This window comes from Chinchilla lanigera, unplaced genomic scaffold, assembly GCF_000276665.1.
Source record: "Chinchilla lanigera isolate Chin_1 unplaced genomic scaffold, ChiLan1.0 scaffold00058, whole genome shotgun sequence".
Lineage (NCBI taxonomy): Eukaryota > Metazoa > Chordata > Mammalia > Rodentia > Chinchillidae > Chinchilla > Chinchilla lanigera.
The window spans coordinates 161,066-178,627 of NW_004955459.1; the positions used below are offsets into that span (position 1 = coordinate 161,066).

A 17,562-nucleotide genomic window follows, 5' to 3' on the forward strand; every position below is an offset into this window, starting at 1 on the left:
CTTTGTATGGCTTAAAATTTTATAGTATCTGTTCAAAAGTGTTCATTCATTCGTATCTTAAGTAACCACAGACACCATAGTATGCCCTATCACAACATTTTTTAGTTCATATGGAGTGACACATAGTATGCTACCAGACAAGTAATTCCTGAGAACAGCACTCAGTATAATAATTGTGTGCTTTTGAGTGAGGCAGCTATGTTAAAGGAGTAAAATTATACACAGCACAGAGACGTGCTTTAGGAAATGTATCACCAAAGTGGTGTCTTTCCAAATAGTATGGTGCCTATTGGTCAAATGGCAATTATCAGAATAATGATGATGGGAAATAATTACTGTGGTTTGGAAAATAATATCCCAAAGCTCTATGTTAGGGACCTCTATCTCTAGTTATGCATTTTCAATAAAATTTTAAATACAGGGTGTACAGAAATCACTGTGTTGCTCAGAAAATTTATTCAATGTGTAAAGTTGCTTTAAATTTGGTTGACAGAGTTTGAACCCCTTTTGTTAAAAACATTATAAAGTATGTTTTAGATACTGTTAACTTGGCAGTGAGGAGACTAAAATGTAAGAGCTATTTAAGTGAGGCAAGCGTGTATTTCCCTCTATGCAAACACGGTGTACACAAGCCTGTCGTTGTTATTTACACTTTTGAACAACATGATGCTTTAAATGCGTCAATCCACCCGCATCGGTACCTTTTCCACACAGTCTCTCAAAATGTGGTTTTGTGGTTCAAGAGGAATAAGTTGAAACACATTCCACAATTAGTCACACAGCATTTCTTCTTCCATATATTTGTACAGAAATTAATCTGTGGCAGAAGGCTTAAAATATAGTCTTTACTGTAAACTCTATCGTGCATCAAGGGAATTTCCGTGTTTTTTTTTTTTTTTTTTTTTGAGTTTTTTTTTTTTTCCAGTACTGGGAATCAAACTCACAACCTTGCACTTGCCAGGCAGGTGCTATGCTGCTGAGCTAAATCCCCAGACCTTTGGTGTTGTTTTGATTTGCATTTCTCTAATGACCAGTGATGTTGAATATTTTTCATGTATTTATTGTCCATTTGTATTTCCTGTTCTGAGAATTGTCAGTTCAATTTAATTGCCCATGTTTATTGGGTCTTTATTTTTGGGAGTTTAATTTTTTGGAGTTCTTTGTATATTCTAGATATTATTCCCCAATCTGAAGAGTAGGTGGCAAAAATGTTCTCCCATTCCATAGGTTGCCTCTTTACTCTGTTGGTTGTCTCCTTTGCTGTGAAGAAGCTTTTTAATATAATTCCATTTGTTAATTCTTGATGTTATTTCTTGTGTAATTGGGGTTCTAATCAAAATGTCTTTGCCCATGCCTGTCTTCAAGAGTTTTACCTATTTTATCTTTCAGCAGATTAAGTGTTTCTATCTCAATATTTAGATATGTAATACATTTTGATTTTAGTTTAGTACATAGTGAGAGATATGGGTCTAGGTCAAATCTTCTGCACGGGGACAACCATTTGTTAAAGAGGCTATCTTTCCTCTAGCCAATGTTTTTGACCTTTTTGTCAAAGATCAGATGGCTGAACATGCCTGGAGTTGTTTCTGCACCCTCTTATTCTGTTCCTTCCATTAATCCTCATGTCTGATTTTGTGGCAAGGTCATAGTGTTTTTATTACCATAGCGCTGTAACATAACTTGAAATCTGGGGTTGTGATACTTCTTGCTTTGTTTGTGTCACCTAGGATTGTTTTTGCTATTCTGGGTCTCTTCTGGTTGCATATGAAGTTTAGGATGTTTATATCTAGTTCTATAAGGTACTTTGGTATTCTGATTAATTGCATTAAATCTGTATAGCAGTTTTGGAAGCACTATGCATATCATCTGTGAATAAGGAAGTTTGACTTCCTCCTTTCCTATATGTACCCCTTGTATTTCTTTCTCTTGCCTGATTTCTCTGACTAGAGATATGAATACTATATTGAGCAGCAGTGGTGATAGTGGACATCTGTGTTATTCCTAATTTTAGAGGAAAACCTTTCAGTTTTTCTCTATTTTAATATGACGTTAGCAATAGATTTATATACATGACTTTTATCAGATTGAGATGAGCTCTTTTTATTCCTGTTTTCTTCAGGGTTTTTTTTTTTTTTTTTTTGTCATGAACAGATGTTGCATTTTGTCAAAGGATAAATCTGTGTCTATTGAAATGATAAAGTGATTTTTTCCTTTGCTTCTATGTATATGTATATTACACTTATTGGTTTATATACTTTGGACCATCCTTGCATCTCAGGGATTAAGCCCATTTCATCTTGGTATATCCTCTTTTTACTGATTTGTTGCTTTCTGTTTGCCAGTATCTTGCTGAGGATCTTTGTCTGTGTCCATTAAAGACATTGGTCTGTAGCTTTCTTTTTTAGTTTAGTCTTTGTCTGGTTTTATGATCAAGGTAATGCAACATTTCATGAATGAGTTTGACAGTACTCCTTCCCTTTCATTTTCATTAAAGAGATTGAAGAATATTGTCATTAGAACTTCCCTGATGTTCTTTTGGAATTTAATGGTGAATTCAGTAGGTCCTGGGCTCTTCTTAGTTGGTTGGTTTTTCAATGTTTCTTTAATTTCATTGCCAATTATTGGATTATTGTGTATTTTTATATTTTTCTGATTCAGTTTCAGTAATTCATCTGTATTTAGGGATCTATCCATATCTTCTGGGTTACTCAAATTATTGGAGTACAGGTTTTCAAAGTGGCTACTAATAATCTAGATTTTAGCAGTGTCTACTGTGCTTTCAACTTTTTCATTCCTAATTACAGTGATATAGTTTTTTCTTTCCTGTTTTTGGTAAATTTGACTAAAGGTTGTCTATTTTGTTAATTCTTTTTGAAGAACCAGCTCTTTGATTCACCGATTCCTTGCATTGTGTTTTAGTCTCAATTTCATTAATTTTTGTTCTGATCTTTATAATTACTTTCCTTGTTGTTTTAGTTACTTTTCTTGTTGCTGAGACAAAATAACCTACACCCAAAGTTAAAGGAGAAAAGGTTTGTTTCAGATCATAGTTAGAAGCTTCAGTCCATAATTGGCTGGCTGTATGGCAGGGTGGCATGGCAAACCTGTGAAATAGCAAAGAAGCAGCAGCAGCAAACAATGGCAGCTACCTTCCTCTTTTTCCTTAAATTTTATCCAGGCTATGCACCCTAAGGGTAGGTAGCAGTCACTCCCAGGGTAGAGCAACTTTATTCCTAGTATTGCACCATTAATCCCAGCATCACATTCTTAATCCTAGGTCCAGCTACTCTGAAAAGCCCTACCTATGACTGCATGAGACTTTGGAAGGACATCTAGATATAAGCCATAACATTCTACTCCTGGCCCCCAAAAGACTCATGCACATCCCTTTTGTGCAAAAACCATTTGGTCCATCTATAACATTTGCCAAAGTCCTAAGCATTCCAGCATTGCGGAAAAGTCTAAGTCCAAAGTCTTCTATGAGACTGAAGGCAAACTCTTAGCTGGAAGCTGCTGTACAAATGAAAAGAAAGTTAAACACTTCTAATTTACAATGTCACAGAACAAACATTCCCATTCCAAAGTTAGAAGTAGAGAGATACAAAGGAATGGGACCAAACCAAGTCCATAATTGAGCAGAGCAAACATTAAGTCCTATAGTTCCATGTCCAGCATCTGGTGCAATCTGTGCCAAGATGTGAATTCCAAGGCTTGGGTGGCTCTGCTCCCATGGCACTGCTGATGACTGTAGCTCCCTCAACTTTACATAGTATAGATCCAGCCACCTCTGAAAAACCTTTCCTATGACTGCATGAGGTTTGGGGGATACATCTAGACACAAGCCATAGTGCCTGTACTAGCTTTGGATTTGGATTATTCTTGTTTTTCTAGGACCTTGAGGTGGATTATTAAATTATTTATTTGCGATCATTGTTTTTCTAATGTGGGCATTCATAGGTATAAACTCCCCTCTTAGGACTGCTTTTATTGTGCCTCATAGGTGTTTTTTGTTGTTGTTGTTGTTGTTTTGTACTGGGAATCAAACTCAGGACCTTATGCTTGCCAGACAGGTGCTTATGCTGCTGAGCTATATCCTCAGCCCATCTCATAGGTTTTGATATGTTGTATTTGCATTATCATTTGATTTTAAGAAATGTTTGATTTCTTCTGTGACCCATTGATTAAAGAGTATACTGTTTAATCTCCATGAGTTTACATAATTTCTGTGGCTCTTCTGTCACTGATTTCTGTTTCATTGTACTATGAGCTGATAATATGCATGGCGCTATTTTAATTCTTTTGTGTGTATTTTATCATTTATAATCCCATGGAAAAGTTATTGGAATTCTAGTGAGTTAATTCCAATCTACTACTTCCAATGCAACACATGGCAAGAATAAAGACATGAAGATATATTTGTAGTTACGGGGAGCCAAGAGGTCCTACATCCAGCTATGATGATGACTAACTGGAACAAAGGGCTCAACCTATGGCTTAACCCAGGTTTTATTAATTCATGAAGAAAGGAGTGGCTTGAGGATGAGTGACTGTGAGAATGGTGGGATGTATGTGAGTGCTGTGAGCTGGGCTAGGTAAGTGGCCTGCAGTCACCTCTGCAATATGCAGAGAGAAAGATATGCAGAAAGAGTAACCTGCATAACACAATTGAGGTAGTATATGATGTTTTGGGGTTGGTGCTTCAGCTCTGATGTGTAATCTTTTACGCCTTTGGAAGTTATAGCCTCTTATGTCAAGGCTCAATCCCAGCCAACAGCATGGACCATGGTTCTCCATTCTGCCTCAGCTCACACATGCTTTTTTGGAAGCTACATGGGTGGGGAAACACTGCCCTGCCATCTTTACTTCAAAGACTATACATCAACACCTCAGCTGGACCACTTTTCATTGCTTAAAGCCAATTGAAGGGATAAGGAAAAGTCCTACCCAGCTCTGCACACATCAACACATGGAAGTAGGGTCAGGATCAGCCAAAATGGAGACAATTGCTGTTCCTTCAAGAGAGTCACCCAAGAGGTCCTACACAACTGATCAATATGTTAAATTTTTCCCCATACTTGGAAAGTTTTCTAATATTTCTGTAAATAAGTTTATGTGCCATTTAGTGAAACTAGTGAAAAATCTTTTGAAAAATCTTCACTAGTTCCAATTAAACTTACTAATTACTTTTAAGATGTCTCTAAGTCACCTGCACTGGCCTTATCATCTACTGCTGACACTCTGCCCTCATACTGATCGCTTCTGCTACCTGTAGCAAAATTCTCCCTTAATAGAATTTTTTTATCTCCTGGATTTCTATTTGATACCTTTTCATGAATTCTAATTCTTTTTTCTTTTTTTTTTTTACTTTACAGAGAAAAGAAAACAAAATAACAACAAGACAAAAACAAAACAACACAAAAACAATAAAAATTACACAGAATTTGAAAACAAGATGATAGGAAATTAACAATGGTTGTTATATTACATATTGTATCTTCAATAAAGTTGCTTATATTACCAGATGTAAGAATACAAGATTGATCAAAGAATGAGAATAAAAAACTTAAAAAGCATTAGAAATGATGCAGAGTGTCACTAATCAAGATGGTAGTAATTCAACAATGGTTCTCATATTGCACATTGTTGTCTTCAGTTTAAGGCTTTTTGGTTTATTATTTTTAGTTTAAAGAGAATAGTAAAAAATCAACAATAGCAAAATGCAAAGAAAACAAAGCAAGGACATTAAAAATGATACGGGGTTTCAAACCAAAATATAAGGATTAACAGTGGTTGCTATATTACATATTGTTATGTTCAACAAAGTTGCTCAGATTATCAGAGGTAAGAATGGCAAATTGATCAAACCATTAAAGAGAATAAGAAAACAATAATTAAAACTAACATTAGAGACAATATGAAGTTGTGCTAGACAGGATGGTAGGAATTCAGCAATGGTTGTTATATTGCATATTGTTGTCCTCACATAAGTTGCTCAGATTACCAGATATAAGCATGCAAAATTGGTCAAAAAACATATACAAAATTTAAGCATGAACTGTTCCTTTCAATAAACCACCAGACATCAGCAGTACAGATATCCTAGCTATCCTCCCAATATATATATATATATATATATATATATATATATATATATATAGCCTTAGTACGTACTTTCTTTTTCTTTCCCTCATCCTAGTTGTTATTTCCTTTGTGCAATTTCTTTCCATTTCATATTATCTATTGTACATTTGGGGTTTTATTTACTCTCTCATGTTCTTATACTAGGAGGACAATATGATGTTTATATGTGTGGGTCCTATTTCACTTATGATTATGGTCTCTAGTTGCATCCATTTACCTATAAAAGCCTCAAGTTTATCTTTTTTACAGCTGAGTAATACTCCATTGCATAAAAATACCACATCATTTTTAGCCATTCCTCAGTTGATGAGCATTTGGTTTGTTTCTAAGATTTAGCTATGACAAATTGCACTGCTATAAACACGGGTGTACATGTATTGCTATGATATTTTTAATTTTTCTGGGAAAATACCCAGAAGGGGAATAGCTGGGTTAAGTGGGACTTCTAATCCTAGTTTTGTGAGGAATCTCCACACTGATTTTCACAGTGGTTTCACCAATCTACACTCACAGGAGTAGGGTTCCTTTTACCTCACAGCCTCTCCAGTATTTGTCATTGGTTGATTTCTTGATGATAGCCATTCTCTGGGATGAGATGGAATCTCAGTGTTGTTTTAATTTGTATTTCTTGAATGACTAATAATGTTAAACATTTTTTCCTATATTTATTTGCTATTAGTATTTCTTCATCTGAGAAGTGCATATTCATCTCAGATGCCCATTTTTGGATTGGGTCTTTGAATTTAGTGGGCCTGATTTTTAAAATTTTTTATATGTTCTAGAAAGAAGTCCTTGTCTGAGGGGCAGTTGGATAAAATTTTTTCCCAATTCGTGGGTTTTCTTTTTACCCTGTTGGTGATTTCTTTTGATGTGCAAAAACTTTTCAATAGATAAAATCCCAGTTGTTCATTCTTTGAAGTATTCCTTGTGCAGTTTGGTTTTTGTTTATGAACTCTCTGCCTACCCCTATGTCTTTGAGATTTTCACCTACTTTCTCTTCCATTAGATTTAGTGCTTCTCTTTTAATATTTAGATATTTGATCCATTTTGACTTTAGTTTAGTGCATGGTGAAAGACATGGGTCTAGTTTTAGTCTCTGGCATGTGGAAAGGAAGTTTTTCCAGCACCATTTATTAAAGAGGCTCTCTTTCTTCCAATGAACATGTTTGGCACCTTTGTCAAACATAAAGTGGCTGAGTGTGTTTGTAGTTGTGTCTGCATCTTGTAATCTGTTCCACTCATCTTCAGGTCTGTTCTTTTGCCAGTACCATGCTGATTTTATCACAGTAGCTTTGTAGTATAATTTCAAGCTAGGGACTGTGATACCTCCTGCCTTTCCTGTGTTGCCCAGGATTGCTTTTGCTATTCTAGGCCTCTTCAGGTTCCAAATGAATTTTAGGAATGTTTTCTTTAGTTCTGTGAGATATACTAATGGTATTTTAATTGGGATTGCATTGAATCTGTACAATTTTCACAATGTTGGTTCTTCCTATCCATGAGCAAGAAATGTCTTTCCATTTTCTGAAATCCTCTTTCAGCTCTTTTTTCATAGTACTGTAATTTTCACTGTGTATATCTTTTACTGCTTTTGTTAGATTGATCCCCAAATATTTCATTTTTTTAGATGCTATTATGATAGGTGTGGTTTCACTAACTTCTCTCTCAGTCTGTTTGTTGTTTGTGTACAGAAATGCTATTAATTTTGATTATTGACTTTGTATCCAGCTATGCTACTGAATTTGGTTATTATATCTATAAGCCTCTTGGTGGAGTTTTTGGGGTCTTCTATGTAGACTATCATGTCATCTGAGAATAATGATAATTTCACTTTTTCCTTTCCTATCCTCATTCCTTTTATTTCTCTGTCTTGTCTAACTGCTGTGTCTAATATTTCCAGAACTATATGGAGTAGGAGTGGTGACAGTGGATATCCTTGTCTTGTTCCTGATTTTAAAGTGAAAGCTTTCCATTTTTGACCATTTGGAATGATGTTAGCTGTTGATTTGTCATAGATGGCTTTTATTAGATTGAGGGAAAGTCCATCTATGCCAATTTTCTGTAGAGTTTGTATCATGAATGAGTGCTGGATTTTATCAAAAGCTTTTTCTGCCTCATGATCATGTGATTTTTGTCTTTTGCTCTATTGATATGGTGTATTACATTAATTTATTTGTGTATATTGAACCATCCCTGCATTCCTGGAATGAATCCCAGTTTGTCATGGAGTATAATCTTCTTGATAATTTGTTGCATTCTGTTTGCTAGTATTTTATTGAAAATATTTGCATCTATATTCATTAGGGAAACTGGCCTGTAGTTCTCTTTTTTTGTTGTATCTTTCTCTGGTTTTGGTATCAGGATAATACTTGCCTGCAGGAATGAGTTGGTGAGAATTCATTCCCTTTCAATCTCATTAAAGAGTTTGAGAAGAATAGCCATTAAATCTTCTCTACATTTCCTGTAGAATTAAGCTGTTAATAAATCAGGACCTGGGCTTTTCTTCATTGGCAAGTTTTTTATTACATTTTCAGTTTCACTTGCTGATACAGAGTTATTCAGGATTTTTATATCTTGTTCATTCAGCTTTGGTAATTCATATGTATCTAGAAATCTGTCCATTTCCTCTGTGTTTTCCATCCTGTAAGTGTAAAGATTTCAAAGTAAGTATTGATGATCTTCTGAAGTGCTACAGAATCTATAGTGATTTCATCTCTTTCGTTCCTTATTGCATGTATTTCAGCTTTTTCTTCCCTTTTTAAAATAAGGTTGGCTACCATTTATCCAGTTTATTTATTCTTTTAAAGAACCAACTCCTTGGTTCATTAATTCTTTGTATTTTTTTTAGTCTCCTTTGCATTAATTTTTGCACTGAGCTTTGTAATTTCCTTTATAATTTATCTGGGCTTTGGGTTTGACTTTTTTTTCTTTTTCTAGAAGCTTGATGTGCAGCATAGGATTGTTTATTTTTGCTCATTCTGTTTTTCTGAGGTGGGAATTCACTGCTACAAATTTCCCCCTGAGGACTGCTTTCATTGCATCCCACAGGATTGTATCTTCCTGTAAGTTGTATCTACATTTTTGTTTGATTGTGTATAATGTTTAATTTCTTTGTTGATTTCATCTGTGATGTATTGATTGTTCAGAAGGGTGTTATTTAATTTTCATGTGTTTATGGAGTTCTTGCGATTCCTTTTGTCATTAATTTCCAGTTTCATTGCACTATGGTCTGATAGCATGCATGAGATAATTTCAACTCTTTTACATTTCTTTAAGCATGTTCTATGTGCTAATATATGGTCTGTTTTAGAGAATATCCCATGTGCAGCTGAGAAGAATGTGTATTCTGATGCTGTTTGATGAAACATTCTATAAAGGTCTACTAACTCCATTTGTTCACAGGTTTGGTTTAGTTCTGCTATTTCTTTGCTCATTTTTTGTCTAGTTGATGTCTCTTTGTGAGAATCATGTGTTAAAGCCCCCCATTTTGATTGTGTTGCTGCTTATTTCATTTTTCATATCTGCTAAAATCTATCTTATATACTTGGGTGCTCCTGTGGTTGGTGCATAGATGTTTATGACTGTTACCTCTTCTGCTTGAAGTTTTCCCCTCACAAGTATGTAGTAACCCTCTTTATCTCTTTTAATTGTTCTTGGTTTGAAGTTCCCATTCTCTGCAAACAGAATAGCTGCACTCACTTTTTTCTGGGTACATGTTGCATGGGATATTGTTTTCCATCCTTTGATTTTCAGTCTATGAACTTCCTTTTGAGTTAAATGTGTTTCTTGTATACATCATATAGTTGGATTTTGTTTCTTAATCCAATCTGCCAGTCTGCTTCATTTGGTTGGTGAATTGAGACTGTTTATACTGACAGATATAACTGATATGTATTGGCTTATCTTTGTCATATTGTTTTCTTGCTTTTGGTTCCTCCCTTTTCCCTTTGTTTAATTGCTTGCTCTGCTTGGTGGTTCCTTTCTGTTGTTGTTCTTGAAGTTGTGATTTTTTTATGACTTTCTAGAATATCTTTTAGTACTCTTTATAGGGTTGGTTTAGCACTCATGCATTTCTTCAGCTGTTCTTTATTGTGGAAATATTTCATTTCTCCATTCATTTTGGATGATAGTTTTGTAGGGTACATCAGTCTGGGTTGGCAGTTGTTTCCTTTCAGGACCTGAAATATTTCACTCCAAGATCTTCTTGACTTGATGGTTTGTGTTGAGAAATTGCCATGATTCTGATGGTCTTTCTTTTATAGGTGATCTGTTTGTTTTCTCTAACAGCCCTTAATATTCTGTTCTTTTGTTAAATTTCTGGGATCTTGATCACTATATTTCTGGGTGTAGATTTATTTTGGTTATGGTTAGTTGGAGTTCTATATGCCTTATTTACCTGGATGTCCAATTCTTTTCCTTGCTTCAGATATTTTTTGGTATTACTTCTACAAATAGCTTTTTTATGTCATTTGTGCTGACACCTCCTGTTTCACTGATACCTGTTAATCTTACATTGTTTTTGTTTGGCTAGTGTTGCAGCTGTTGAATTGTTATTTCTTTTTTTTTTTTTTTTTTTTTTTTGTTATTTTTAAGAGATCCTTCCTTTCACGGTCATTTGCGGTAATGCTGTCTTCAACATCTGAAAGTCTACCTTCAGCTTTATTCAGTGGTTTTGCCAGCTTTTGATCAAAGTTTTACTTTCCTGGATATCTGTTTGAATATGTTTCATGAATTGCAGTTCTTTCCTATATTGTTCATTCAAGGTTTCCATTAATTTACTATGCTCCTTTATTTTCTTTTCTATGTCTTCTTTAGATATGCTAAGCAATTCTTTCATTGTTGTTGTCATTTCTTTTTTTTACCTCAGAGATTATTTCTGATGTGATGTCTTCTACAGCCTGATGGAGTTTTGTTTCTTTACTTCAGCTGCTATCACTTCAGAAATTTCAGTTGTATCATTTCCAAGCTCTTGTGTGTCGATATATCCTGGACTTGTTCTGGGTCATGTGAAGGTCTGTGATTTCATTTTGCTCCTTCATTTTGTCATTTTTGAAGATCAGCTTCACTCCCATGATGATGTCAGAGTGACAGAGCAAGGACCCAAAGATCCCCGTTGCTCAGTGTGGCTCCCCCAATGATGTGTGAGGGTGGAGTGCAATCCCCAATGCTCCCACTGTTGTCCAGGGATCAACTTGGCTCCTGCTCAGGCATTCCTAAAGCTGTCCAGATTTCAGCCCTGTTTCCACTGGGGTGTAGTATTGGGTGGGTTGTGGTCACCAAGGCTCCAGACACTGCCTGGGCTCCCATGCCAGTGGGGGGTTGCGAGCACAGTCACTGAGGCCACTGAAGCTGCCTGAGGTTCAGTTTAGCTCTCTTGATAGTGTGGGGTGGGGCAGGGAGTGACACCTAAGGCCCCTGAGGTTGTCTGGGGCTCCACCTGGCTCCCAAACTGGTGAGGCAGAGGCCAGGCTGGCTCACTGCTGTTTCCAAAGCTCTCCGAGGTTCAGCTTAGCTCCAATGGGGCAGAGAGGCAGAAAGTGACCCCCTAGGCTCCTGAAGCTGTCCAAGGCTCTGCCTGGCTCCCAAACTTGCAGGGAAGGGGCAGCAGTGACTCACCAGCACTCTTAAATCTGGCGCTCCCAAAGTTGTCCAAGGCCCAGCTCAGCTTCAACGGGGTAGGGTAAGGGGGAGGAGGGGCAAGGAGTGTTTCCCAGGCCCCTGAAGCTGTCCAGGTCTCTGCCCAACTCCCAAGCTGTGGGGGTGGGGCGACAGCCAGCCCACTGGCACTCCCAAAGCTGTCCAATGTTAAGCTCAGCTCTGGGGTTGGAGGAAGGGTAGGGAGTGGCCCCCAGCCCCTACATCTGTCTGGGGCTTTGCTTGGCTCCCAAGGTAGTGGGCGATGGGTGGCAGTGGCTCACTGGCATTCCTGAAGTTGTCTGAGCTTCATCTCAGCTCCAATGGAGGTGGAGGGGCGGACCATGAACTCCAGTTCTTTGCTAAACTTGTCATTCACGTTTTGTCAAGCTCAGGTAACTTTTTATTGGTGTCTTCTGTAAGCTCACTGATCATTTCATTTATGGAGACCATTACTTTCTCTTCATATCACTGAGCTCACTGAGCACCATATTGAATTTTTTTGTTCTTCTCTTTTATCATTTCATATAATTCAACTGTTTGATTTTTTTATTTCCCCTCCATGAATGTCCTGTGGTTTTGATTTGGAGCCATTGAGAGTTTTTGGAAGCTTTGTTGCTTTGTTTTCTCATGTTTCTATTTTGTGTGCATATGTGTTGAAGATTGCAGGTCTGTTACAGTGGACAGGTTATTGCTAGTGTGGCAAACTCTTCAGTTGGTATCTGCTTTTCAGTGATGCACTCTGGGTTTGGCTAGCTATAGCTCTTTGCCTCCACCCAAGATCCAACCACTTCCATTAGTGTGGAGAGAGGATGGTACAGAGCAACTGGCTTAGCACCCAGTTCTCTGGGACTGATTCACAGCATTATTGGTGACACAAATGCAAACCAGATATTGACATAAAGACAAATTAATAGCAATAACTATGTCATGTTGGCAATAGCAATGAATTCAGCAACAATAACAGAGTCAAAATCAAACTGGATATTGACATACCATGAGAAACAATAAAAGCTACCATCTTACCAGCCTTAACAAGAGATCTGTAATTATAACATAGAAAGACAAATGAAATGCTGATATACCACTATCTACTAAATGCACCAACATCACCATCATTAATAATAGAAAGGAATTCAACAATACAGTGGTAGCATAGAAACCACTAAATATATAAAGATTAATAAAGTTTAATAGTAATACTAGATGTTGGGGTGTGGAATGAGAAAATAAAAGAAGTAAAATTTGAAAAATTAAGAAAAGGAATATAAGGAGGAGGAAAAAGTGACATAAAGGATCCTACTAAGAAGTAAAAGAGCTGGGTGTGGTGGCACATTCCTGTAATCCCAGGACTCTGGCAGACTGGGACAAGTTGGAGACCAGCCTGGGCTACAAAATGAGCTCAAGGCCAGCCTGAACTGCATAGTGAGATCCTCTCGCAAAAAGACAAAAACAGAAAAAAAGAAGAAGTAAAAGAAAATTAATAGAATTAGATAAAAGTAACAGAAAAGAACAAACAAAAAAAGAAGAAAAAACAAAGAGCAGAATAAAGAAAATAAGGAGAAAATAGAAAGGAGCCACCCTCCTCCCAAAAAGCCAGCAAGGAGAAAGAGAAATAGATCCAAAATTATCCTTCCACATTTTTACATAAGTGTCTGCAATATTGGAATCCACCAGGTATGGAGAGGGATAGCGAGTCACTGTTCAGACCTATTTTGTTTCCACACTCATGATTTTGTGTGTGAATGTTGAATCCCGCCTTGCCTTTCTTGTTAGGTGTAGTCCCACTCCCTCAGAGCTGGGGTGAGTTTTTCAGCCTGCTTTATCCTTTTCTCTTTATTGTACTCCCTTTCTCCAGCTTCTATGTGGTTTGTACTTTTTCTGTCGGCTCCCTTCTGATTATCAGAGATTGCCTTCTTTTTTTCTTTACCATTATTGTGTTCCAGGTTCTTGGTTTCAGATCTTGGTGAAGTTGTACTCTGCTGCTGGGTTTTATTCCACCACTTTATATCTATTAGCCTTATGCATGCCTATAAAAGTACCTTTATATGTAGCCAAGTGTGTGTATGCTTAATTGTATCTTCACTTTGAATGGGGAACATGCTTAAATTTTTGTTTACTGATGGATTGGGATATTTTAAAAAAGTTTGGAGACTACTATGGATAAAGATAGCATCATGTCTCAAAGTGAGGGAGAGCCAGACCCAGCATTCTTGATGTGCTCTAGTGAATGGTCATGGCTTTTAGACTGGATGCTTCTTCTTGTTTAATAAACTGTTCCTAGACAAACAAATATTGTTAAGTTTAATCTGGGGGAAAGTTGAAACAACTTTGCACCAAACTGAGGTAGGATTTACAGGCTTGTTGTACAGGACCTATAGAAATTTTATTTGTGTGAATTTACTGGAAGGGAAAAAGGCTTGAGTAACTTTGTGTCTTGAAGCTACAGTTTTTCTTAAAAGTACAATGTTAAAATCTTGATTTCCTTGTCTCCTTTCAACCTAGCTTTTATTTTATCCTATCTCAAGATGGCCGCAAGCTGTTCTATTTCCTGGTATGCTAGGGATGATAACACCAAAAGGTCTGCTGATGAGCTAAAAGGCTAAAAAACTGTTTCTTTTAGTTAGTCTGTGAAAACCAATATAGTCATTCACTGTAAGCTCTCAATATTCCACAAACTCCACATGTTTCTGGCTTCAGAGAAATGACTTTTATTTCTTTCTCTGCAACACTGAGGGTGGAACCCTGGCCTCTTACATGTTAAGTAAGTGCTCTACATCAAGTAAAAAGAATTAAGATGTGTTGTGTTATATACGTGTACCTAATCCCCACAATTAATGTAAGCATTCTGTACTGCAAACATGTACTAATAAAAATTTTAAAAGTAGAAGGTAGAGGAAAAAAGCAAGAAACACCTATCTTGTGCTGGGCTCCCAGAGGCTTCTTCTTGCTTGAAGTGCAGCTGTGAGGGCTTCATCCAGGGAGGTGCAGTGCTCAGAACCTGGCCCCTGCCCTGTCCGCTGGCAGTAGGGCGAGAGAGCACAGTCTAATGAGGAGGCCAAGGTGGAAGAGGCCCTTTGTGAGCACCCATGCAAACATTTTTATTTTATCCATTGAAGCCAAATCTGCAACAATGTCTTTTATACATTTTCTGGGTTCTTTTCCAGACCTGAAAGACCTTGCCTCACAAGCCAATGAACAAAGTGCATATGACATGTGGAATGTCCTCTTGTCCTGCATCTTCCTGCAATGCTTTATCCATCCATGAAGAGGAAGACAGATGTGGACAGAAATGCCCCTGTGGGGCTGTGAAGACTAAACCATGATCATACACAGTGGAAGACCTAAAGTATCCCTAGCGAGAAAGCCAAGATTATAGACAGCTAAGTTAGATGGAAATCAATACGCACTCAAGAGAGGCACTGAGTTCTGAAATTAATCAGTGCAGAAAAGGTAGATGCATCAAAATTGTGGCTGGAGACAACTGTGAAGATGGCCAGCCTCAAGATGGAGATGCAATAGCTAGGCCAAAAAACCTATCTAGAGATAAACAGTGACTTGAGATTAAACTGTAAATAATACCACCTGGCCCGGCGAGGCCAGATGCATAGGTGAGTGACCAGAGCATCTGCATTTATACTCACATCCCTTTCCAGGAATGCCTTTGTTCTTTCCATATGCCATTGCTATGTGACTTTTTCCCACATTAGGTCAATATTAGTTAAGTGGCTATGCTTGTAATTCTATAGGTTGGTTGTAATTTGACCCATGTGGTATGCACAATGTGATTTTGCTGTATAAAATAATCTTGACCAAGAGCCTCAGTGGTTTCCCACTTGGAATCCTCCTGGAGATCTGGGAGCTATTCTTCTTATTTCCAATAAAACTCTCCTAATTTTCTCCTTCAGTTTGTGACTTCATTCCTCAATGCTGTAAGGCCATAAACTCAGCACATCTGACAGGTTGGGAATTATTTTCTCTGTATCATCAGGACTTGGACATCCCTTCTTCTATACTGTAAACAATAGACTGCTTAATCTACTATAACCTGAAATTAGATGAGCACTTGTGTAATTGTTTGTGAAAGTGCCTGTTTTTCTTCCTCATCCCAAGGTCTGCAATTGAGATGTATGTGAATACTGGACACTGGTACTGTTCAGTGCTAAACCCAAATCTGATATCCTAAGAGTGGACACTGACCTTAAACGTGTGACTTTTCACAAAAAACAGCCCCTCTTGGAGCAGCCTGAACCCCATACAAACCCCAGTAGGCCTCGCTGATGTAGCCGTGCCTGGTGTCTTCCACATGTGCACTGTCAGTCTCTGCGTCCATGGAAGAGGGGATTTGAGCATGTGTGTGAACACCTGACTCTGTGGGTAGAGGAAAAAAGACAGGAAAGGAAAGAGCCAAGGCTAAAGGCTGACAGCCTGGCACTTGCCTCCTTTTTCTCCTGTGGCAATTACCACCTTCCTGGAGAGATTCCAACATCTCCATATCAAAAGGGAAAAGTGTCTTAATGTTATAGGCAGCTGAGTTAGATAGAAATATTATAGGCAGTCAGACAGGGCCAGGCCCTCAAAGGAGCCAACATGAAAGACAAGAAAAGGAGTGAATAAAAACTAGGAGGTATGATAGACATTGTGAAACAAAAGGAAAACACTCAAGGGAAAAGGGCAACTGGGATATGAGAAAAGAGAAGGGAAAGAAGGAGAAATGTGGTATGTATGTATATACAGGATAGCTAACATAGTTGTTCTACTGTCTTCTATTTCTTTGCTGAAAGAAACTGTTAATGAGTCCTTGATTAATCAATATTGCATGTCTCTGTTTTCCTGAGAAACCACTTTAAAGATATCAATATGTAATACAACAAGCATTGTTAATTTCCTACCACTTTGTTTGTAACTCTGTATTGTTTGTATAGTTCTTTTGCTATTTTGTAAATTGTTGTGTGTTTGGTAATATTTTCCTTCGTTTATTTTTAAAATAAAAAAAAAAGAAAGACAAAATAAGATATGTGTGGGCCAGACCTCAAGACAAAAGGAGTAAACAAATGCACATACCTCCCTAGGTATGAACATCAGGGACTGATATTCTAAATAAGTAGCAACCACCTTCAAAAAGCCAGAAAGAGTCACTAGCACAATCCCGTACAGGTAAAGCCCCTATTCTGTATTCATGCCCACTTGCTACATGACTCGCTTCCCCATTTGATCCCAGTTTACTCAATTTTACCCAAACAATTACACTTATAATCTTATTGGCTAACCACAGTTTTGTCCCACCTCATGCCCACCTTGTAATTTCCCATTTTCCCCCTACCTTGGACCTGCCTCACCTCGGGGTTTTGCTCTGTAAAGGCCCTGGGAAGGGCAAGGTCCTTGGCAACCTACTCAGGCCCCCTCTGTCCCTCTCTTGAACAGAAGCTTTCTTTCCCTCAATAAATATATTCTGCTCTTAACCTCTGTTGTTCCTAAATTTCATTCTTTGATTGTAGAGAACACAAACTCATCCCAGATATCGTTCAGATTGGGATGTTTATTTTCCTGTATCATTAATAGCTGCAGACAGAGTAAAGCAAGGCAGGGGAGAATTTAGCCTATAGAGGCCCAAGGAGACCCTCTCCGACCTCCTGGTGGCACATCTCAGGGAAGCACCACTTCCCCATAACAGGCCACTGACAAATGTGAATCCTAATTGAACCCAATCTTGTATAAAGGACTTTGGAAAAATAAAAGAGGGCTCATGAGCTACTTTCTGTCCGGTCACAGCATACCTAGGAGGTAGGC

General features: G+C 37.6%; 1 protein-coding gene across 3 annotated transcripts in view; it reads left to right on the forward strand.

Moving 5' to 3' along the window:
- Positions 1 to 16,349, forward strand: part of LOC102004145 (cryptic protein-like) — a 23,541-nt gene extending 7,192 nt beyond the window's left edge. For 2 of the 3 annotated variants that reach the window (XM_013521089.1, XM_013521087.1), the window contains one exon: positions 14,940 to 16,349. In XM_013521089.1, the coding sequence (XP_013376543.1) occupies positions 14,940 to 15,040 (101 nt within the window). In that variant the 3' untranslated portion in view covers positions 15,041 to 16,349. The remainder of the gene's footprint in view (positions 1 to 14,939) is intronic. The other variant, XM_013521088.1, reaches the window with a different exon arrangement.
- Positions 16,350 to 17,562: the final 1,213 nt, after the last annotated feature.